This window comes from Dermochelys coriacea, chromosome 2, assembly GCF_009764565.3.
Source record: "Dermochelys coriacea isolate rDerCor1 chromosome 2, rDerCor1.pri.v4, whole genome shotgun sequence".
In the NCBI taxonomy this organism is placed as follows: Eukaryota; Metazoa; Chordata; order Testudines; family Dermochelyidae; genus Dermochelys; species Dermochelys coriacea.
Genome location: NC_050069.1, coordinates 92,851,029 through 92,875,632, shown reverse-complemented (window position 1 = coordinate 92,875,632; position 24,604 = coordinate 92,851,029). Strand labels below are relative to the sequence as shown.

Genomic DNA, 24,604 nt, shown 5'->3' with positions numbered 1-24,604 from the left:
TAAGACAAATAGAAATGTGTCCTGGAACTTTTTATAAAATTCCACTGAGAATAGTTGGTTGTAAGTACATTAAAAATCCCTAGTGTTTCCAATAAACGAAGTGCTGCCAATGCATCAAGTAAAACAATTGAAAAAACAGAGAAATATTTTTTTGCTGTCATCTCTTTCAATTATGGTTATCTTAGATGTTACTCTGTAACAATATTTGGTTAAAACAGATTGACATTAGTATGATTTTTAATTTGACAGTGTCTCTAAATATTTTCATGTTTCTAAAACATATAAATTTCTCTGAAATCGTTTCTGTATGATTGTTAGCATTTTTTTCATATACTCTCTCTATGAAAACAAAGGCAAAGTAGGTTGAGTGCATCCTTCAGTGCCCTTTGATTTTAAAATTTATATTCAACAAGGGCAGAATTTCTGAGAGTGAATACCAGCAAACTATGCCTTCAGAAACCTGAATTATGTAACAAGGATTGGCATTTGCACGTTAGTGTAATTGCATGCCCACAAGTGTTGTTTTTTATAGGGGTGAAACTGTAGGTGCCTTTGCATTTGTGTGGGAACACGCACTTCATCACCCAGTTTTGAAAATATCGCCCATTTAAAGACAATATGAAGATATTCTATCTTGTGTTACTTTGGAAATTAACAATAGATTTTCTGCCAAAACTGTGCCTGTTCCCAATGTTAGTCCAATGACCATTCAATTACTCTGTTTAATTTCTGCTGGTTGAATCTTTAGTGCCTCCGAAGTTTTTGCCAATATCATCCACGCCACAGCCAGAGAGGCGGCAACCACCGCAGAGACGACATTCCATTGAAAAGGAAACGCCAACCAACGTGAGACAGTTCCTACCACCTTCAAAACAGAGCTCCAGGTCACTTGTAAGTATCATGAGCATTAGCTATAGTGTGAGGAGGTCAATAACTCCACAATAGTGATAAGACAGAAGCTTTCTAAGAGTTGAAACAACATTAAAACTTAGTTACATTGTGATTAGAGCTGGCTGTAATGCAAAATCCCAAATTCAAACCAGTCCTGAATTTTTGGGGGAGTTTGGATCAAGATTAAATTTTCTGCCTCTCTGATGTTGTATTGAACCAAAACCCCAGGTTCAGATGTCCCAGAACTTTGAGGAAGTATGGGATCCTGATATGAACTTGGTGACTCAGACCCATCTCTAGTTTTTATTTCAGCCTGTCTCAGAAAATAATATAGCTTCTAAATAACAGATTTGGAGTTGCCTCCTTTCAAATGGAAAAGCAGCTAATCTATTTATTATTGGAGTATTTTAATTCACTACTGAAGGAATAGATGGCTTTCTCTTCCTCCCTTGTAAAGAGCTAGTTTGGTTGAAGTCATAATGTGAGAGAAAAATCTTTAAAGAGTCCAACTCTTGGTGTGACCACATTGCATTGTTGAGGTCATTGAGGCATAAATTGTTTTGCTCCTTGAAAAGAAAGTACAGTACATTTGATCAATTAGCTTTAATTGAGAATTATTTTCCAACGGAGCCTAAGTGGCAAAGGGGACGGAATGTTGGCTCTTTTGTGTTGGCATGGTGTACTTTGCAACTTAATGTGAGAGACCTGGATTCAATTCCTGGTCTCTTGTTTTCCTTAGCAGCAGGGGCTCAAAGTGCCCCTTTGAGGTATCTGTGTGTAGAGAGATTGATAGGAGCATTCAGTGGAAGGAGTACTCGCCAGTCCTCCACTTGACAGAGTGGCACTGATGGGCTTTAAAGTCCTATTTATTTTTCTTTGACCAAAGAGATGGCGGCTGTGGGGCAAGTCCTTTAGAGTGATGAGGTTGAAGTGTAATAACACTATAGTCTTCATGGATACGGAGGATATTTTCCCCACTTCACCATAAGGGAAAAAATTGACTTTGTATCACATGCTTTTAACTTGAATACAGCTTGTGGTCCTGCGTGAATGGCATTAAGTAATCTTCACTCATTTTTCAAGGAACAGTAATGAATCCTGCAAAGTATAGCACAACTAGAATTTTTTCTCCAAGAGTTTGTTTGGAGTGTAACTTTTGGAACCTCTAATATATAAGAGGAGAGTTCATGGATGAGGGCATGATCAATGTAAAAAGAATTTCATTACCATAATGTGCAGCAGTTGTTGTATGTGGGACCACAAGATTTATTTTCGCATAGGAATTCACAGAATATTCAAGAAATATGCAAAGGAGAAAAGCTCTGCGTATCATTTTGAGGTGTTTGCTGTTTTACACTTTCGGTATTTCTAAACAAATTACATTGTGATATTGATCCAGCCAACTTATTGATATTGATCCAGCTCAAAACTTGGAGAACCATGTGACTTAAAAATGCTTAAATATGGGGTCATTGTTTTAAGTAGCTTGATTAAGTTTTTCACTATTTATTTCAAATGATCATAACTGTATCTTTTCTTCTGTATAAGCTATTCATTGGTATTTGGCAACTGTCAAGTGGTGTGTGGATGGGTGGAGGTGGGGGGGTGTAATAGAACCACTAGAGAGAAATTCTAATCAGCCTACCAAAATGAAACAACAACAAAAATAAACAGCAAAAACTTCAAGCAAAAGCAGCAAGGAAACATCTATGGGAGTCCTACAGGGTCACATAAATTAGTGTTTCAGGTCATGTGGGGACAGTTTATTTACTCTAAAGAACTCTCTGTCATCCCTCACCCAACTTGTTCGACATGCTTTTGTGTATGAAGTGAAAAGGAAGAAAATTGATGTTGAAATGATGTTCTTTTAATGCAGTCTGTTTTATATGCCACTGTTAAATATATTTGTTAATCTTTTAAATAGTGCCCTCGGGAGGTGGGTAACTGATAAATCATTTGATCTTTTTGTTTTAATTCAATGCAAGGTTTTCAGTATTAGTCTAACAGTAACCAGCTCCTGCACCCTGTCATGGAATTCTTCACCACTCATACAAGCTGGCATCTCTTATTTTCTATACCAGACACTGCATTTGTGATCCTGCAGTTCCTTGAGTGGAAGCCTCTAGATAACTGCAAAAAATGTTTTACTTTTTATTTGACTGCATGCTTCTTCATCCTTTCCTCCAGGATTGATGGAGTTTCTAATTCTTATCTGCTCCAGTGACAGAAATTTCCCTTCAAGGTGAAAGAGCTTGTCGTTAAATAGCCATTAGTGCTAATGAAAAAAGGCCATTGCTACAGTTTCTTAGCAGGATTAGCAGGCAACTGGTCTGTCTTGCATACTAACTAGGATTTTGTGAACAGGCATTTCAGCATACCAAGGGAATTAGAGCTAAAGTAAGAGGAGTGGGGCAAAACAAAGTTGGAAAAATTCCAAACAGCCCTTTTTCATGTCAGCATATCAATGATAAATGAGACGTCGCAGAAACTGCAGCTCGGGAGTTCACTATTTTTCCAGGGTTGGCCTTGTGGTGTACCTCCAAAAGTCACCCAACTTAGTACCTAATCAGTAAGATACAGTCAGTGCACTGAGGTGTATGTGTGAAAGCCTTCGTGACTTTTAATGATCCAGAATCCCTGCTAACAATTTCATTTCATGTTCAGCGTTCCCTATTCTGCTTCCTATCCATTGTTCAGGTTCCTAGGATAACCAGTTTTTTCCCAAGGACGACTTTCAGACCATTTTTTTTCAACCATACAAACAGCTTCTCTCCTCAGCTCTCATCCCTTTGAAGCAGCCCTGGTTGGAGTGGCAAGGGCTATGTATTCTGTGTGACAGAGCTTTTACCAGCAGGTGGAAACCCCCAAAGGTTTGCCTCTTTATGCTGGCTTTGGAGATTATCTTTACAAGCACATGCCTTCTAAGAGCACTTCCTAAGCTGTGGCAAGAATTAACAGCTTAGATTGGCACACTACTCCTGATTGAGATTGATTTCAGTGTTTGTAAAATACTTGTGTGTGTTTAGATCCTTCAGTCACCTCATGAGAAAAAGAAATCAGTTGTGAAAGGACAGCAAACTAAAAATGCAATATCATAAGATTATCAGTGGGACACGTTTTGCAAATCTTAAATATACAGCACATGAAGATCCACCAGCCTTCACAAGCAAAACCACTGTGATCCTTGGACTGTGTTGAAAAGATTAAGCTGTTTGTTGCTTTAACAGGACATACAGTATAATGGAATAGAATGGTATTTCTAAGCAAAATATTACTTAAAACCCTAACAATGGTTTTAGTCTTTGATGCACTTAAGTATCAGAACTTCCAGCATGATCAGTAGTTGGCTTGCACCAGGTTGGGTCAACCAATTGAGAAGAAAATAAGAACTCCTCCAAACCCATTTTTAGAACTGAACAGGAACCAAAAAATTTTAAGGTTCTCAAAGTTGGTGGGGGTGGGGGGTTCCTCCCATTTCTGGTCCCAACCAGAAAATATTGCAACACTGTCTGCAGTTAGAGATATCTAACTGAGTACTCCAGACTGAAGATGTCTAGTTAGGCATAGACTTTAAAGTGCCTAATGTAATCTGAATTGCATAACTTTTGTATTTCACCCAGCACTTGCATATGCAGTACTTTCTTGCTCTGACGCTTTTGAATACATGGTAATGATTTGTAATGCAAAGTTTTACAACATATTGAGTATAATGAATACATTAATATGAAACATGTACTGTTTATACATAAGTAGCACGAGCTCTTACGTGAGGATATATTGAAAATAATCTACAAAGCGCTTATTTCGTATTATAAATATGTAATTCAGACTACATGTTATTCTTGATATAAATTCACCACAGTTGCACTATAATAGCTCTGATTGAGCCCTTGTTATGCTATGACTGCATAGTCAAAATGTTAAGCAAATTCTTTATAGGTTCATTAACTTTTTAAGTACAGAAAAGTATCTTTTAACATGGCTTATTTTTTTCCATTTAAAAATAACCACCACTAAACTGTCTTTAATATTAATTAATGATTGGATTCAAATCCAGAAAAACAAGGAAATTCAGAAGCCAGGTTCTGTCCTTAACACACACCATTGAGTGTAGGTATTGCAGAGGACTTAGGATATTACACACACTACCATATGCAGCCCTGATACATGGACAAGGATTATGAACTGGAGTTAAAGCTAAAACTCTAAAATGTTACTGTTTTTGTAAAATTTAGTCATTGGTTAGTGTAATTTTGATTAGCTTAATTTAAAGACTGAGCTAATGTTGAAATTAAAGATTTGGCGTGTACTTATTTTTATTCTGAGAAGGAAAAAAATTTAAACATTCTTCAGAAATCAGTATATCCTTTAACTTTTCTTTAATGTTGCATTAAAGCTTTGTTGTCCTTATGCAACTGCTGGAATTAAAACATTAGCATTTAAACAAGTGAACATTTTCCATGTTCCCCCTTTTGCCTGCTGGCTGTTCACATAAGTTTTAATGAAAATTAATTTTGATGGTTGCAAGAACAGATCCACATAATTCTTCTGCTATCTAGTAAACACCGGAAGTACTAGTTTTACAGTTGATATTTTTATTGATAAAAGTTTTATTTATCAAAGTTTTATTGATAAAGCATCTTAAGAGATTAAAGAAACATATTAAAGAGGCTAACCTTTAAAAGTTGAAATGGGTATTTATCATGTCATCAAATATGCAACAAATTAGTGTTTAAATATTCATCATAATGAACATTTTGTTGTCTAAGGGAAGAATTAAATATGATACTTGATTATATTAAAGAAAAAATATCCCTCCTATAAGGAAATAGCTTTCTAAAAGACTGAAAACGGTGATTGATCAAAAGCATTCAGTAAATCTCACTTGCCACAAACACCATCCTAACATCCCATTCTATAGAAAATAAGTTTGTCATTGACATTGCCTGCCCCACATTCTGTCACCCATTATTCTTCCTCTCCATCCCTCCCAAAGCATTGTTGATATCTAATAGTGCTGTCATCATCATAAGGATCTAAAATACAATACTGACAGCTAGCTGCTGGTTACGTGGAAGTTTGCTGCTAATGAAATGACATATTGTGTTTTGTTCATGGAGTTTTACACCTCTCACAGCAAATCACATTTGGTTTTGATAGTTTGTTTTATCCAGAAAACTAAGTGTCACCAGTAAGAACTTACCCCAGAGGTTTGGCTTGTCTAAGAAAACCAAAATTTTAGCTTTTTGTGGGTATCTTAGACAGAGTGAATTTTGTTTGTTCCTTTTCTAGGTAGATAAGACAACAATTCTTTAAAATATAGTTTCTAAATGCTAATGTTTGCCAGGTCTGCAACAGAAATCAAAATATTTTCTCTCTAATTGAAAGTCAGAACAGAATTTTAAGACTATCTATCTAAATTGAGCACTTTACCACTAAACTGAATCATCACTGATTTATAAATTACATTTCCAAGCTGTCCGTAGAGTGCTGTCATCAGTGTCTTTTGCGATGTCTACACTCTCATTGCATCAACCTCAGTATGTTAACCATGGCTCTATGCTGTTTAGGGAGATAGTTTTACTGTGTCACTGTTAACAGGGTGCCAACGTCTGCCTGAGATAAATTTGAGTGTAGACATATGCCCAAATAGGTTGATGCAAGGCAACTTACATCAACCTAACTTTGTAGTGTAGATCAGGCCTTTGTGTGTACAAAGGAGATTTCCTGTATTTATTCAGAGAACGTTAAATTTCTGTGTCACTTCAGCACCATAGCCCCTCTGGGCTAAGTGAACAGGTGCACTAAGCAAAAAGCGATGGGAATTCCCAGAGCAGTTCTGTCTTTCTGTTAGAACCATACAATCAACCTCAAGGCTGGATTACAGCTGGGAACGAGGCTTTTTATTCTGTGGTACCGAAGTTAGAGGCCATATGCTCAGGGTTGCTATTCTCTTACACGCACTAGCACAGAGTGTATAGAAGTTTCACAGACGGGCAGTAGTTCCATCATAAGTAGCCTGGGTGTAATTCCCTGCTAGTAAGAACACAACAATGGATTAACTGTTTTGCTCAAACTTTATATTTTAAGATTATTTTAATAAAGTTTAAATTAACATTATCATCTTGGAGGGAAGGAAGACTGTTTGTATTACTGCATATAGTACATTTTCTATCATTTTGATCTAGCTTTTGTTCACGGGATCTAATTATAACCATGATTACCAATATGTGGTACCACTGAATAAAAATTCTTTTGGAGGGGGCTACTAACTGCTTTCTGGGCACCACAAAGTCTCTGAGAAGCTGCTTGTCTTTAAGCAACATACTATCAAAGGGAACCGTGCCAAGAAATATCTTTTACACCTATGTATCAAATCATCTTGTGTCCTTTCAAATTATAAAATGGAATTGTAATTGGCTGAAACAAATATTCATAATAAATAAAATCAAATAAATGGAAACAGGTGTCAGATGATATAAGTGCTCATAATAAAAATTGCACAATATCAGTCTCTTAGTTGGTTTGAAACTCTTGTGATGCCCATGGATCAGCCAGTGCTATTCCGTTTTTGGGTTGTGAAATCTTTTCTTTGAAATTACTAACTAGGTGACTGCCTTTCTAGGCTGAAATCTTGAAAAGATGATGGGTTACATAGTAATGTAGATTTTTGGCTTCCAGGAGGAGTTTTGTTACCCCGTGGAATGCCTGGCTCTGACAGTGGAGGAAGTCATGCACATTCGTCAGGTGCTGGTGAAAGCAGAGCTGGAAAAGTATCAGCAATATAAAGATGTCTACACTGCCCTCAAAAAAGGAAAGGTATGCTTGTTTCAGATCTACTGAGAGCTGTTAGGGAGGGAAGTGAATCACAGAGATTCTAGTCAGTGAAAGAATACGAGTTGGAACCAGAATGCAGGTGCCAGATTTTCATTAGTAATTGACCAGTCTGACTTTCAATTTATTTTGGAGAAACTAAACTTTCCCTACATGGTGTAACAGATGGGCCAGTTTCCTTGGTTTATATATGGAAATGTCAAAAATTTGTATTGGAATATCACATTTGTTTGACCCTCCATACAGACACAGTAGCGTTTACAGTAGTTGTTGCGCGCTCACTCTCTCTTGCTCTTTCTCTTTTTTTTTTTTTAAAGCTTAAATTTAATAAACATCCTTCCCCCTAGACCAGGATGGGCCAATTTTTTGGCCCGAGGGCCACATTGGGGTTGCAAAATGGTATGGAGGGCAGTGTAGGGAAGGTTGTGCCTCTGCAAACAACCTGGCCACCGCCCCCCCCCCCCAGGACTCCACCCCATCCAACCCCTCCTGCTCCCTGTTCTTGAACTGCCCGACCCCTATCCACACCCCCCGACCCCTGACAGGTCCCCCAGTACCCCCGACCTGTCCAACCTCCCCACTCCTTGTCCCCTGACCGCCCCCTCCCGGGACCCCTGTCCCTAACTGCCCCCCGGGACCCTGCTCCCTGTCGTCCCCCCCCCCGGACCCCACCTCCCCTGCTCCCTGTCTCCTGACTTCCACCCCATCCAACTGCCCCCTGTCCCCTGACTCCCCCCAAGACATCCTGCCCCTTATCCAACCCCACCTTTTCCCCCACCCCCACTTACTTTGCCACTCAGAGTGGCAAGACAGGCTTATTTGAAAGCCTGGGAAGTGGGTGGGCGCAAGCCGCCCTGCCCACATGGCGGCGTGGCTGCAGGGGAAGGGGGACAGTGGGGAGGGGCCAGGGGCTAGCCTCCCCAGCCAGGAGCTCAGGAGCCGGGCAGGACAGTCCCGCAGACCGGATGTGGCCTGCGGTCCATAGTTTGCCCACGTCTGCCCTAGACACACACATATACACAGCCATGCTACTTCCTGTTTTTTTCTGGAGAGACCAGAGCTACAGGTAAAATAGAATATAATAAACGTTTTACAATATAAAGTATCTTTTTTTTTTTAAATTCCCATTTAAATCAATGGAAGCTGTCACAACCAAGTCCAGTTCCCTCGTCTGAATGGACACCAGTCTGTTGTGAGTGGACCCAGCTGCTGACTCCCACATGCTTCTAAGTGCCTTGGGTCTGGATAGTGTCTGGTCACTGTTCCTAGCTCTGGGTTTCTCAAGCATGTTCCCAAGTACAGACCCTATGTCTGCTACCCTTCTTGGGAATTGGGACCCCATTTGGACCCTAGAACCAGTGACGCAGCCCTACCAAGTTCCAAATTGTTTACATATGTTCCACCTCTCTGTGGGTGCTTTGAGCTTCCTGATTTGCCCCTTCAGGGACAACATGGCAGGCAAGCAAGGAACACAGGCTTAGCAAAGGAATTTCTTAACCACAGAGACTTTACTCTTAACAAAGCACAATGAGCGAGTTACAGATGTTTGGAAAAAAAAAAAAATCCTGAATACAGCCCCCAGTCTGATCTCACCCCTCCTGTGAGTACAGGGTTTGGTCAGCATCCCTAGGCCAAGCAGCCGGTCCTGCTTTCTCTGTCCTTAGCCTGTTCTCCAGGCATGTAGCAGTGGACAGCTCCTTCACATAGAGTATTCCCACTTAAATAACCCCTTTGGTAGGTCCTGTCCCTTCCCCGCATCCCACCCCCACCATGTCTCAGCTTCTGTGCAGATAATCTTTCTTCTTATGGTTGGGCTAACAGTAGAGAGACAAACAGCCCTGCTAGCTTTGGATTGCTCTATGCCAACTTATCAGATATAGTCATTCAACTAGATCTGAAGCCCCCACTACAAAATGGGTGCGCTAATCCCCATTGGAGATTGCAATACAACATGAGGTTTGCACTACAACATGAAGATTACAGTATAAAGTGGAGCTCTGGAAACTAAGTGGTACCTACAAAACAAGACAGGGTTCACAACTTGACCCAGAGCCCCCAGTCTGTCACAGACACTTTCCCTGTATAAAGAGTGGAACCCAGGCCCTTATGTATGAAGGAGACAATGAGATATGTCAACAAATTCTTCTAATTCATTTAAAATAAAGTGAGTGAGGAATCTTTTTTTCCTCTTGCCTGGCTGAATTGTATATTCCGAGTTTTAAAGCAAATGGGATTATTTAAGGCTGCATTGTCCTCCAAAGGTAAGCAGGGTGCATTAATCTCACACTCTTTTTTGAGCCTGAGGCATGACATTCGGAGGCTCATGCGTAACAAGCTAAAAGGAATTTAAAGCTTCTGGGAAATCATGCATCATGTGCCCCAGGGGGATTTAATATCAGAGCACCCATCTGCCAGTGTATTTTTCTTCCATAGATTACAGATCATGAAAAAAAAATTACAGTGTCTCCTTTTCCTCCCCTGGGGGGAGGAACTGCACATTAAACTCATCAAATAAATCTATCCCAACTTCAATCTGAGCGTCTTCACCAAAAGCCCAGTTAGAAAGAAGCATGCAATTTTATTTCCAGGACTGAACTGCTGACATTACAGTCTTTTCTGTTTTCAATTTCTTTAGCTCTGTTTCTGTTGTCGAACAAGGAGGTTTTCTTTCTTCACCTGGTCCTACACCTGTCAGTTCTGTAAGAGGTGAGTTTTTGCTCAGCATGAAGTACCCCATTGGTTTCTATTTTAATTCACAGTGTTGTTTGGTTTTGGTTTTGAAATGTAGTTATGGTCAGAAAAATGACTGTAAAAATGGCTCTTCCTTACTCAACATATCCGCTCCCTTAATGTATTCAGATTCAGAGCTGCTCAGGTTTTAGAATAAAACAGTAACAGTACTCCTCTGTTAGCCCAGCAGAGCCCATATGGGTACGAGGCAATTAGATAGATTCTACAGAATCCTCATTACTGGGGGGTGACATGTGAACTTGGAAGAACAAAGAGAATTTCAGATTCCATTTGAGTTGGTAGTATTGGCAGTTGGGGGAAAAAATGAGGACTTGTAAACTGAGAAAACTTTAAGGTGATAGTCAATAAGGCAGTAAATATGGAACTCTGTGTACCCCACACTGTCTTTCTTAAGTAACATTTCTTTACACTGAATGATTCAGACCTTTACTTTTCTACACAGGCCTGTATGTTCACAGTGTTGCAAAAAGGTAAGTTCAGAAACCTACCGTTTGTTCCTTTCAGAAAGGCTGTGTCTTTGGTAATGATACTTCACGCTATCATTCTCCTGTTCTTGTAACAGATGCGATTGCCATCAAAGCCATACTCTACCCTTCCTATCTTCTCTCTGGGACCTTCTGCTTTGCAGAGAGGAGACAGTTTTATGAGACCAGAAAAACCCGCCACCAGTCACCACCGGCCGCTTAGGAGCATGTCCAGGTGAGAGACATTCCTAGTTCAGCTTCTGCTTCTGGTAGCAGCTTGTCATACGATCTTCTCAGTCTCTTAGTTGCTAATGAGACATAATCTACTAGGCTCTGTTTTTGTAGTTTGTTTTAATTTTCCAAAGTTTGTCATATCTTTTTAGAAACCCAAAGATAAATGTCTTTCCTTGCCAATTTCAAGATTGAGGTTTTTTCCTTACATTTCTAGAGGAACAAAACCCATCCTGATTACTTTTCATTTACTGCTTAGTAAATATAAACTATATTTACTTACATAAGACTTGCTGACATGATATTTAAAATGTGCTCTGTCCCCTGTCTATACTATAGCTGACAATGATAGTAATATCAGTACAGCTGATATTCTCACTTTTTTTTTTCTAGTGTAGGTGAATCCTTAGAAGAAAAATCTGTATGTTCTTGGTAACTGAATAGGGAAATGCTCCCTTATTAGACAATGACTTACACATGTCAAACTCTTCTACTCTCTAGCCATAGGTTTGTTTCATTTCAGCTTTGGCGATAAATTATCTTTTGGTTTTACGTTTTGAACACAGGCTGCTGTTAAAGCTAATCCCAGAAATAACATTTGGATCAGGTCAGGATGTAGATCCACGGACCCCTTTCTCTGTGTGCAAGTCAGTCTGCCAGGTGCCTACACACAAATTAGCCAAATTAAGACATCCATGTAGTCATTGCCAAATCATGCTTTATACTAGCCTTCACTGAATAACCATGTAATCTTATTGACGTGTCTTCCCATCTCCATCCTTTCCTTGCTGCTTTTTTGCACTCTCATTAAGTCGGGGACAGCAAGACTTGGGACAGGAATAGCATATTCTTTCTCTTTGGGAGGTGTTTCCTTTCATGTCCAAAACTGGGCTGAATGGTAAATAATGATAATGAGTAAGGGATGGTTACTTTGTTTTTCAGGTTGTCCGCAAAGTCTAAGTCTGTGGATAAATCAAATGAAGATCTACAGTTTCCCAAAGAGTTAATGGAGGACTGGAGCACCATGGAGGTGTGTGTGGACTGCAAAAAGTTTATTTCAGAAATCATTAGCTCAAGCCGGCGCAGCCTCTCTCTGGCCAACAAACGAGCCAGGTTAAAAAGGAAAACACAGTCATTCTGCATGGCATCACCAGACAACTCTGAATACAGCCCTTCTGAGAGAACTATCAATGAGATCTGAGTCTTGTGCCTTTTTCTTTGCTTTTGTCTTCATGAGGTCAGCATCCGTGAGAAATATCACTGAAACTGTCCTTTCCTTTGTTTTACTTAACGAGCTTGAATTTGCATTAGATCACAGGGTTTGCTACTCTACGGTTTCCACAGACTCTACATTCATATCTATAGATAATGATAAGTAATAGGTCAGCCAATAACTCGTTTGCACTGGAAGGAAACAATAGTTTTAAAATGTTCCGTGTGTGTGTGTGTGTGTGTGTGTGTGTGTATGCACGCGCACGCGTGTGCACGCATTGTGGAGATAGAAACCCTTTACTTGCATTCAGTTTTTCATCATTCCTTGAATTGTTTTCAGGACAGGAGCTGAATTGTATTCCTAAAGGAGAACCAAATCTAACACAGGTGTCGATGTTAGCACAATTGTAAGCAGTAAGTCATATTGGCATTACCAACCTAATAGTGTTCATATTCTAGTTTATATGGCACATGGAACCATGTTGTACACCAAAAACCTAGTGTGGGCTGTTGGTCTCGTCTCACAGCACAAAACCTAGAAGGTTTTGCTAGTGCTATCAACATTATCTTTCTTTCAGCTGTTGTTACTGCTCTGAGATCATGGTTCAATGTGGAACTTTATAATGTCTGTGTTCTAGTGTAAAATATCTCAATAGGCTGTATGCCCAAATAGTGGGCCATTTACCCTGAGCTGCTGTACTTCTAAGCCCTGGTGTAATTATATGCGTCTCCTGTGCAGATAAGAGTAGTTGATTCCTTATCTTGAATGTATTGTGATGATTATATTTGGTAGTAGTAGTTTTAGCTGTAGATAGAGCTGTACACTCGATGGGGAAGGTGGGAAATAAGAGAGGCTTCTAAGTTTAACTGAATTCCTGTAAAGTATGTAACATGGTTACCCAGAGAGGAAGTATGGGTAATATGTATATTTGTATTATAATGGAACACACAAGCACTGCTATAATTAAAAGTTCAGGAGCATATCCATTATAAATCCCATTTTTCAGGGGTTTATAGTTTGGCTGTAAAATTTAGGATCCTGATGAAATTTGGGACAACAGTGTCTCAGATTAGGAGCACTTTGTTTTGCTTTTTAACAAAGTTATGGAGAAAAAAGTCTACCTGTTAAAAGTTTCAATAATGTTACAACGTTAACAAACATCACATGCTTTTTGCTCTTTTTTATATTCAGATGTTTTGTTTTTAAAGCAGTTAAAACATAATTAGAGTTAGGCCATTTTGGTATTTAAAAATAAGTTAACACAACCAAGTTACTAATACTTGAAAATCAACTACTGTGCATACACAGTAACTTTTTCATAACATTTTTCATACCCAGATTGATATTTAATATCAATACAGTTCTGTATTATATAATATCATAGTAGGAAAGATTCAGATCTATTTATTAACATTTCTGTACTAGAGATTGATGAGAGATACCTCAGAACCTCTCCAAAGTAGCTGAGACAGGGTTTTTGTAATACAATTAAGGTTGATCTGTTTTCAAACTCTAAATACATATTTACAAAATAGAATCTCTTGAACCAAATATTATGTATTTTAAAAGGTCACTAGGAGCCAAATCCTAGACTTGATGTAGGGGCTCGCTCTGGGTTGATGATCGGAGTATGGTTCCCACATTCCATTAAGCAACATTAGAGCCACTCTGCAACTGCTGCTACACCATCCCTGCTGTGTGGGAGGGGAATAGCCACCCACGGAGACCACCTTCACAGGCTTCCCAAATCCCCGCAGTGGAGCTTCCCCAGTTTCACAGGAGGTTGGGCTCCCTGCCCCCCAAATGTGCAGGATTTCCCCTTTCAAGGGATATTTGCAAGTTAGGTTGTAATAGCTCCAAAGCAGCTAGTCTGCTATTAGGTAAATGTGTGTTTGGGCTGTTCTGAAAAGCCTGTACAAAGGGCTTTTTAAACCCATCCTGGGACACACCCATCCTCATTTTCCTTTTGTAAATCGTATTTACATAGACAGTTTGCTCACACAGCGAGTATCGGGTAATAATGTTAAGGGTTTGCCTAAACTGATGACCCCAGGAAGTTCAGAGTTATATGTGAGTCCCCATTCTTAACCCTTTCCTTTCTGCAGAGGGCCATGCAGCTGTTGCATCCTCTGTCTGGGGACCTCAGGACAATGGTCTTTCATATTAAAGCAGGGGTGAAAGTAACTTAAATGACTTACCGGTAGGCTGGAGTCCTGAGCAGGGGGTGGGACTTCAATCGGAAGAGGCGGGGCCTCTCGATTTAAAGGGCCCGGGGCTGTGGTAGAGAGGGCTGGGAGCCCCGGGGCTCAGGGGCCATTTAAAGGGCCCGGGGCTCTGGCCACCACTACTGCAGCAGAGTCCTGGGCCCTATAAATCACTACTCCAGCCCCGCCGCCTGATTCCCAGGGTAGCAGTGGCAGCCGAGGGCTCTGGTGGTGATTTAAAGGGTCAGGGGCTCCCAGCCGCTGCTACCCGCAGTGGAGCCCCAGGCCCTTTAAATTGCTGAAGGAGCCCTGGGGGCTCCTGGCTACTGCCACTATCCCAGAGCTCTGGTGGAGATTTAAAGGGCCCGGGGCTCCGCTGCGGTAGCAGTGGCTAGGAGCCCCAACCCTTTAAATCACTGCTGGATCCCTGGGGTAGCAGTGGCAGCCGAGGGCTCTGGTGGTGATTTAAAGGGCCAGGGGCTCCCAGCCGCCGCTACCCGCAGTGGAGCCCTGGGCCCTTTAAATTGCTGACGGACCCCCAGGGCTCCCAGCTGCCTCCGCTACCCCAAGGGTCCAGCAGCGGGGCTCTGGTGACAATTTAAAGGACCTGGGGCTCCAGCTGCTGCCAGGAGCCCCAGGCCCTTTAAATTGCCGCCTGGGGAAGCCGGTTTGGTCCGGCGCACCGGCTCTTGCTGGTACTCTGTACCGGCTTACTTTCACCTCTGTATTAAAGGAATTACAATATCTTGATGAGTTAAGGACCTACGATAGTGGGGTTGCACAGTGCAATTCATGTGAAATGGGTAATGAAAGATCCCCCGTTAGTCATATGATAGCCCCTCAGTCATGGTAGCACTTTTTTTGCCACTTGTGTTTCTGTGCCAAAATCAATCCCTGCAGCCCAGCTACCCACCCACCCCTTTTCCCTTGCTGTATTGCATAGTATTCACATCAGATGACCAGTTCCCAGGGAAGCACATGGGGCTTTTATTTTAAACCCTCATTATTCTGTATGTAATTTTTTTTGGGAAACATCCCCCTCTACACCCCTTACATCTATTTACTGCTCCTCTCCATGACCCCTTGGAAAAAGCTGCAGGAGCAGGAAATGCATTCCTTGATGTGTCTGAGGCTCTCAGGGGTGCAGAGTATGCAGCATGTTTTTCTTTCTATTGGGAGGGGTTAGTGGTAGATGCCTCATAATGCCTCACATCCAGTATATGAGCAGTGAAATCAGACTCCAGCCCTGCAGATCCTGGGCCATCAATGAAGGCCTACTCCTCTGTGCATCATCCCTGTTCCCTGCAGCATGGCTTCTTTGGTGAGGTCTTCTCTCCCATATCAATGCATCCTCATAGATGCTGTAGAGGAGAGCTGATGCTGCTTCTAACATCATTACTAATGTGTGGTGTTTGTAATACTGCAACACCTAGGAGACCTAGTCACATGCCATGACCCTGTTGTGCTAGGCACTGTACAAACACACAACAAAAAATGGTCCTGTGAACTAGTGAATGGCCGTCAACTTAGAGTCCATTAGTGTGTGAGGGCAGCAGGGTGCAAAGGCTGGCTGCTTCCACTTCTATCCGCGTCTGCCTGACTCAGCCATTCCAGGGCTGTGTGATGGTAGCACACAGAGGCTCCCACAAGCACCTGGAGAGGGGAATCCTGCCGTGGAGCTGCCAATCTCCCGGGGGGGTTTTCCATGCTGGTTGCTTCCATCTATATTAGGGAAAATAGGCCCTTGTACAATGTGCTGGCCTTTACTCTAGCAGAGGAAACAAAGTCAGAAATGCAATTCTCTTTCTCAAGCAAAGTTGGAAGAAGCACCGTCCACTCTTTGCCTGGATCAGTTTGGAGTGGACTATTTTGAGCTTTTCACCTCACCGTTCGTGCTAGTGTCCCAAACCCATTCCAAGTGTTAAGGACCAGCGTACCTTCTGAAGCTGCCCACAATGTCCTATTTATGGCTTAAATTTCATATCTGTGTCAGAATAGAAAAACAAAAGTTTGTAAATATCTGTAATATATTTATTAATATTTAGAAAGCTGCCATGCATTGAGCAATGGGAATTGACTTTCCCATGAAGATTTAAAAAGAAAGTGAGTCTTATTTATATGTATATTGATTATATTATTAGATTTAAAGTTGAGCCTCTCTCCATAGACCTTGTAAAATGAATTTCTGTTGAAAAGACTGTGGGACTAGCACAGTGAGCTCATTTCAATGAGTTTTTAAAATCTTTTTTTTTCCTCTGTGTTTAATAAAAGTAGGACTTGTGCATAAGTGCATCAGAGACCCAAAGGGGGTTTAAAAAAATGTCATTGACAATGCAATGGTCTTGTATTTTATACATGAAAACAGTTCTTGAAAATTCAAAGCCAGCTCAGCCTTGCTAACAGCTGCAATGAAGATAGCAAACAGGCCTTTGTGGCAGCTCTTATGTGTATAAAACAAATTTTTTCAACATTCATGGTGACAATATTGCTTATGGGGCTTTTTCATTAAGTCCTTTATTGAAGGAAAAAAACCTGGGGACAATAAAATGTCTTTGGAGCATACCCTTTGTGAGTATTAATTATTCATGTGTAAACTATTGTAAAGAAAAATTTGAATGGCTTTTTAGAATTTTGCAAAAGTCAAATGGTTGTTTCTTTTGGCAAAGGTAGTGTTGATGAGTAAGATTTTAACACTGACTGGGCTACATGAAAGAAAGGAAACAGGTCAAAATAGTCTTTAGAATAGCAATTTAACTGCATATGTGACCCTCTGGATTCTAAGCATTAAAGTATGTTTTGCATTAAAATACTGCTTCTGCTAAGCAGTAGAAAAGTACAGTATGAGCAATTCCTACCAAAACTTTCCATATCACAAGCTGAAGAGCTGTATATAATTTTAACTCTTCCTATATGCATCAATTGCGCTGAACTTTTTACAGAATCTGAAATAACTACACACAATCTATCTTTTTGGAGCCTGTAGTTAATGTGCATTGTGGGAGAGGTATAGGAGGAGTCTTCAAAGACCAAAGTGGAAGGCTATCAAGAAAAAATAAATAAAATACACACACGCCATAATTTATTTTCCAAAAAAAGTCTGTTCTCTGATTCTTCCTTCTAGGACTGGCTGCATGCTGTATAGGTAGGGAGGTGGGGGAAGCTCCAACTTTAGACAGGCATGAAGGTAGCAATAATGCTAAACTTCATCCAGAAGTTCTGTGCAGCTTTTAGGAATGTCTCTATTATTTTAATTGTATTTGTGAAAGTGACATCGCACGGTGGATAGGGGAAAGGTGCTGTAATTCCGTGTTCTGGTGCAACAGCATATCTCTTATCTTAGCATTAAATTCTAAATCTTTTCCATGTAGAAGACTGAAAGCTGGTTTTATTTTTTTTCTTTGATATGTAACAAAGTTAAAACTGAGCTGCTGAATTGTTAATATTAATCAGACATGCAGTCTTGTTTTCCATTCTCTTGTTTTCCTCTGATTTCACTAATATGCTTTTGATCTTCCTTAATATTTAACAAAAAATACCCTAATAAGAAAACAGCTACTGTGTGTTATTGGATCACTCTACTGAAAAAGCCAAACAGCCATAGATCTTGCATTCTCTTCAAAACACAAGCCAATCAGGCCCTATTGCAGCCTGAGCCTATTCACCTGAACTTGGGAGAAGTAAGGAAGTTAAACCTTTCTTTCAGTATTTGTATGGGTGATGAGCTGATGCTGTTAGAACCCCTCCCATCCCTATGGCAACTTCACAGCCTTCCAGTCCTGGGCCAGCCACAAGTATTATATTTTGCATTCATTAGTCTATGTCTCTGAAGAGGCCATTCCAGAAGGAGGATTGCCAAGACTTAGACACATCCTGGCCCTATCCTCTGTCTTTCCTGCAGGTGTATCCTATACTGGGTGGTGGGAGGTTGATGTAGGAGCCTCGCTGCCAGTCTCATGTCATCAGAGGATTCCTCAAGATCGAGGGAATCTTCTGTTAGCCAGTTGAGTTCTAGAGTAGCACAAAGCACCCTGAACACACCATGGAATCTGGCCCATAGTTTTATAAAATGCATTTTAGAAGCTGGGTTTTATAAGAAGACTCTCCAGCTGCTGTAAGAACTGCACTTTTTAAAATTACTGTCTTTTTTTTCTCTGCAACTTAAAGAATTATCAGCAGTTTCTCCTGTGGGTGGCTCCCAAACCGTTTTCAAACTTTCCATTATGTAGGCAGGTAAAATGTATGCTGCCAAGGCCGTGTGTATACTGACAATTGTCTCAGATTTTCCCACGATTGGGCTAGCACCAGTCTAGAGCAGCCACTGGCATTTTACCACCCTGCTGTCTAGACCCACACTGGTGTCCGGCCAATAGTAGGAGGATCTTACTATTATCAGCCTTGACAACTCCATTAAAATGGGGTCCCAACCCACAGTCTGAGAACCCCTGACCTACGCTGATGGGAGAATCCTTTAGCATAGGTAGCCAGTGTAGACAAGCCCCAAGTCCACAGTTACTCTGCAAGTGCACAAAAGGGGACCTATGCACTATTCAACTGATGCTGCATTTGTTTTGTCTATATATTAAATTTCTAGTTGGCAGGCTGGCTGGCTGTTCTTTTAACTACTTGACAGATGCAGAACTAACGAGGGTCAGCCCACGCAGACCACAATGTGCTGTGTGGCCAAGGTTTCAGATACCTCTTAATCTCCAGTTGGTCACAGTACTGGGTAACATTACCACAGCAAGTATATGAGACCTAGCACTTAAGGGGTTAATGAGGAATCCTGTCCATGCTGTGTAGGAGCTACCACTGTGCCTTTTTGTAGGGCTAATAGGTGTGGTTGCCACCTGCTGGTCTAAACTGTTTTTCATTGAAAACATTTGTTAAAGCAAAGTTGTACTTGTGGTATCTTAGAGACTAACACATTTATTTGAGCATAAGCTTTTGTGAGCTACAGCTCACTTCATCGGCTGCATCACGAAAGCTTATGCTCAAATAAATGTGTTAGTCTCTAAGATGCCACAAGTCCTCCTTTTCTTTTTGCAAATACAGGCTAACACGGCTGCTACTCTGAAACCCATTTGTTAAACCAGTTTTTGAAAGAGTCAGTCTTGAATCTGATACTTCTAGTTCTAGAAACTTTTGAAATGCAGTCTAAAGGGCCAGCCCCTGCATAAACATGGGGTGCTTGGGTGTTAGAAACAGTACTTCGTCCTGCTGTAGCACCTTCCTAACAACCCCTAAGGTAACCTAGGGCCTGGGCCCAAGGAGCTGGGCTAAGCACTGAGAATAGAGGTAGACTATGGAAAGGAGACGCAGCTTCTCCATTAGGGACCCTATTTCAACTATCTGGAGAAGGCGGCACAGGCCTGCCCCACCCCACCCCCTGCCACTGTGAGAAGAGAGAAGGATCCATGTGGCAAAAGACACGGTGGCCCAACTGTGTGTGCCTCTCCCTCCCCCCCATTGCATAGCACCTCTGGATTTTGCCCCCCCCCGACACAGGAGATGGATTTGTTTCTTAGCCTTGCGACACCTCTGGGAGGTAGGTAATGCACAGATGGGGGAATCACAGCATCTCCTTCCTCAATGTCAACAGGAAGCTCATCTCAAAGGTGGGACTAGAACCCAGCTCTCCTGCATCATCGTCCTGTGCATGAAAAAGACTGCATAGCAGGGAAAGGGCTGCCATCCATTCGTGGAGGCTTTTTTTCGTCTTCGCCCATACCTCACCTGCGTGCTCTTCTGGATTTGGTTCATATCAAGCAAGGGGTTTTAATGGAAGTGATGACTTGAAGGGTAGCAGCATAATAGGCACCCTCAGAAGTAACGTAACCCGAAGGTTTGTGAACTTTTTCATCCTATTTATCTGTCAGTATTTCATCTGTAATGGGCCTACATTTGCCAGCAAGATATGCAGCCATTTCATTCTTTCCAGGCCTGTGGAAGTTAGCATTAACTTACAGGGGTGCCTATTAATTTGCTAAGCCTTGCACTGCGTACAAAGGACTCCTGCACTAAGCTTACAGCCTAAGCACAGGCACCCCATAAATTACATGCAGTCGGTTTCGCCTTGGAGTGTATTTCAACTCAGTCTTTAAGGATAAAACACCAACCAAGAGTGTTAATTTCTCAAATCCCTTCTTCCTCCAAGCTGTCATGGTGCGTGTACTTTTGTACGGCTTCCAAGAGATGAGGGCAATCATTTATATGCAAGAAAGGCACTAAGATTTTTTCTGCTTGTTTTCATGCTGTGACACTGAAATGCAGCTTGTTTATGCATTACTAATAAAAATCTCTTAAAAGGTGCATTCTCCAGTTCCAGCTTTCTTGACATAATGAATGGTAAAAACATACCTTGAGTATTTAAATAGTTAATAATGGGCTTTTGTGTAACCTGAGCTGAAATAGTGATTGTTTTTTGTTCTTAGCCTTAGTGCCCTAAATACTGGTTGCTATTATGGGCTCTAACTCAGGGGTGGGCAAACTTTTTGGCCCAAGGCCACCTTAGGCTGCAAAACAGTATTGAGGGCTGGGTAGGGAAGACTATGCCTCCCCAAACAGCCTGACCCCCTCCTGGGACCCCCAACCCCCCCCCACTCTCTGTCCTGGGACTGCCCTGACCCCTCTCCATGCCCCTGGCAGGCCCTCTGGGTCCCCTGACCCATTCCTCTCTCCCCCGCTCCTTGTCCCCTGACTGCCCCCTCCCAGGATCCCCCTCCCTAACTGCTCCTCCAGGACTCCACCTCCATTCTGTGCAGAAACTATGACAAGGCTCTGAGATAATTTGGAATGTAAATTATCTAAGGCTTAAACTAAATTATATACAAAAAAGTAGGGTTGTTTATTAAGAAACCTGAGCTACAGTTAAGGGTTCCCTGCTCTCCTTCCCCTCAAAACACATGGTTCCTCCCACCCATGTCACTGGCACATTAACCCATAATAAGCTCAACTTTATTCATCAGGGAAGAATTGCTCATCTTCCTCCTTCAGTTCACACCTGTTGAACTACAGCAAGACATGAGCACATCCTTTTTAAGGAAATTCTCAGGGCAGATCATAGGTTCAGCTAGATGCTTGCATCACCACCATTTCCTACTGCCTAGGCTAGACTAGGTGAAATACGGGGGGGGTGGGGAGAGAAAGAATCCATAAGCAGCAAATACTTGCCTGTTTTTACTACAAAGAAAACTACACCGTAGTTATTTTTAGTAGATTGTGTAATTACTTAGCACCATAGATGTGCATGGCCCCTTACCTTACAGGTAGGGCAGAGAATCATAGTTTGAGGAGTTTACAGTCAACTGAGATGACAATGGGAAGAGTAGGAGATGAGGAAGAGTTACCATGTATCCATTATCCTCCCCTGTAACCATCATGGTGCCTTCACTGTAATAAGAGTTAAATGTTGTCTAAACTATAAGGAAGATTAAATGCTTTTAATTTAACGGAAAGGTCTTGGTTAATGTACAAAGTTGATCAGTGTTTATCGTACTTTTATAAATTATGCAGCAACAAAACTGATCACAGTTATCCGTAATTCTCAGGAGGCAGAAAAATTCTGTGGCTGGTTTCTTCTAGTTACCTCAGCTACTTTCAGTAGGCTCAGGCTTGGTTTACACTAAGCCTTGGCATTTCCCTGGATGGGTGAGCTTTCCTATCTAGTACCTCTAGCCCTAGCACCACTGCAAGCCCTGCCCCAGCACAGAAGACTACAGAATCGCAATCACAGCAATGGTGAGTAATCTTAAAGGGGGGGTGGGGGAGTGCAAGGTAGACACATGGCTACAAGGCAGAACAGGACATTCAATTTTAGACACAACTGACAGTTCCAAAATTGTCTCGGCTAACACCAGCATGGCTGCTTTAAGGAGAGAAACCCTTAGACTCTGAACCAAAGGGAACTGTGACATAGGACGCAGAGACAGCCTTAGAAGTCTGCTTCTACTCTTACTGGTTTAAGGATGTGCATGTGGGTAAGAGCTGCATTGACAATATCACTAACTGAGTTAAGATGGGGCTGTAAACAACCAAACCCCTCAATTCCTTTCTATCCCTTCTTTTGACCCTCATGGTGCTATAGTGTAGGATTCCTACCTGAACCTGCACATCCTGCCCATTAGTGAGCCAAGTGATTTTCTTTTGCTCAACACTTAAGATTTTGGCCTCACCTCCCAGAGCCAAAAGGAGCTGGACAGGTTAGGTTCTAGTTTTTTGATTGAACTCTTCCCTACGGTGTAAGCTTTTTCCTCCTTTCTGTTGAGCACTTTCTGCAGTGCCAGAGCCCACAGTAGCAATGTAAGGTTTTCCACCTCAACATTTGAGAAAGACTTAGAAGTGCCCTATACAGGAGAGAACGACCACATTAAAAGGGCCCAGAGTTACAGGGCAGTTTGATTAATGCAAGACTAGTATAAAATCTGATCCATCAGAGATTTTACATAAAGACTAACCAGAGAAAGTCTGTTTCAGCCAAAGAGTTAGAAAATATTGTAGAACTGCGTGTAGCTGGATGCAGGGCAGGAGGGGGGGTGCTCACGTGAGTGCCACAGGTCCGAGTGGGACACTTGTGCAAGCCTGGGAATATGCAGCTGTGACTTGTGAAAATGCAGTCCCCATCAGAGGGCCCTTCTGCACAATGGCTCCACAGAACTACCACAATGATAGGAGGAGGAATAGGGTGAAAGGGTAGACTGCACAAAGGACCATACCTATAACTGGAGCAGTGCTGTTCATGAGAAGAGAGGATCCTGGCGAAACAGAAAACAGTTTGGACAAGCCACAGGAAGACAAACCCTAAAGTCAGACAATTGGCATGAAAGAGGACGAACTTCCCCGTGGAGGTCAAGATAGATCCCGAGTAACACTGGACCTGATGAACATCTAGTAATACAGATAACAAAATGCAGTGTGATCAATCACTCAGTGGTCCCAAGGGTGCACATACGCATGGTGAGTGGTATTAGACCACAGAAAGGACAGTGCAAGAGGCTATGCCTAGCAAATTAAGAGTGGATGCAACTTGCATCATCTTTTCAGGAGATTTAAAGCAGAGGGACCTCCCTACCCTGAATGATTCTCAAACTAAGGGGAAGGCAGAACAAGGATGTAGGCAGTGACGTGGGCCAACAGGGCATTAGGTGGGCAGACATCCCAGAAGCTCTAAAGCAGCTCTCTTGGGAGCACAGCCAAGAAGCAGCTAGGATTAACTTCCCTCCCCTAGTGTAGCTACAACCCAAGTCACGGCCTTCCAGGCCAAAAGAGGGGATCAGCAAAAGTGTAGAGCAACTAGTGGCTAGGGAGAACAGTTGCAAGGGGGCGGGAGGAAGAGAGAGAAACTTCTGGGGCCAGGAGACAGGGCCAAAAGCTACTTGAGGCAGCCATGGAGAACGGTGGGCCACAAGAGAGCTAGGAGGAAGCAGCTCAGGAGCTACAGTGGGGAGAACCCCCCCACCCCAACACACATATGGCTTGAGAGTGACCAAACATGGCTCTACAGAAACCTATTTCTGGGAGAGGCACTCAGAATAGTGAAGAGAAACCCCATCCTCCCCCCCGACTGCATTTGTAATTGGTTTGGGCTAAGATAAAGCAGTGTGGAGTAGCCCAAAAAGTGTGTGTTTGAAGCAGACTGGAAGGGGCAGCACCACTGGCTGTCCTACAAGAGCTAATAAGGAGAGGTAGGACGGGACAGAAGCAGTCATATGCAAGGCTGGAAGGTGCCAAGTAGCAAATGCTGCTGGGGTAGTGATAGCTGTGTTTTAATATTTGCACATTGATTTTAAGGCTACCCTAAGCAATAACTCAGGCTTAACTTAGCAGCAGCATTAGGCACAATGCAAGGGGCTAAAGAGAGTCTGAGAGATCTGGAGGCATTGTTTACACTGCAACAAGAAACACCCACCAGCTGGCCCATGTAAATTGAATTGGGCTCACAGAGCTATAAAACTGTACTATAGCTGTTTGGGTTCAGACTGGAGCCTGGACTCCAGGATGTGAGGGGTGAATGTCTATAG

At 42.0% G+C, this 24,604-nt stretch overlaps 1 protein-coding gene across 3 annotated transcripts in view; it reads left to right on the top strand.

Moving 5' to 3' along the window:
• SPIRE1 (spire type actin nucleation factor 1) overlaps positions 1-13,382 on the top strand; it is a 169,427-nt gene extending 156,045 nt beyond the window's left edge. For all 3 annotated transcript variants that reach the window (XM_038391720.2, XM_038391717.2, XM_038391719.2), the window contains 6 exons: positions 749-891; positions 7,573-7,710; positions 10,361-10,431; positions 10,919-10,946; positions 11,039-11,175; positions 12,114-13,382. In XM_038391720.2, coding sequence (XP_038247648.1) covers positions 749-891; positions 7,573-7,710; positions 10,361-10,431; positions 10,919-10,946; positions 11,039-11,175; positions 12,114-12,372 — 776 coding nt within the window. In that variant the 3' untranslated portion in view covers positions 12,373-13,382. The remainder of the gene's footprint in view (positions 1-748; positions 892-7,572; positions 7,711-10,360; positions 10,432-10,918; positions 10,947-11,038; positions 11,176-12,113) is intronic.
• Positions 13,383-24,604: the final 11,222 nt, after the last annotated feature.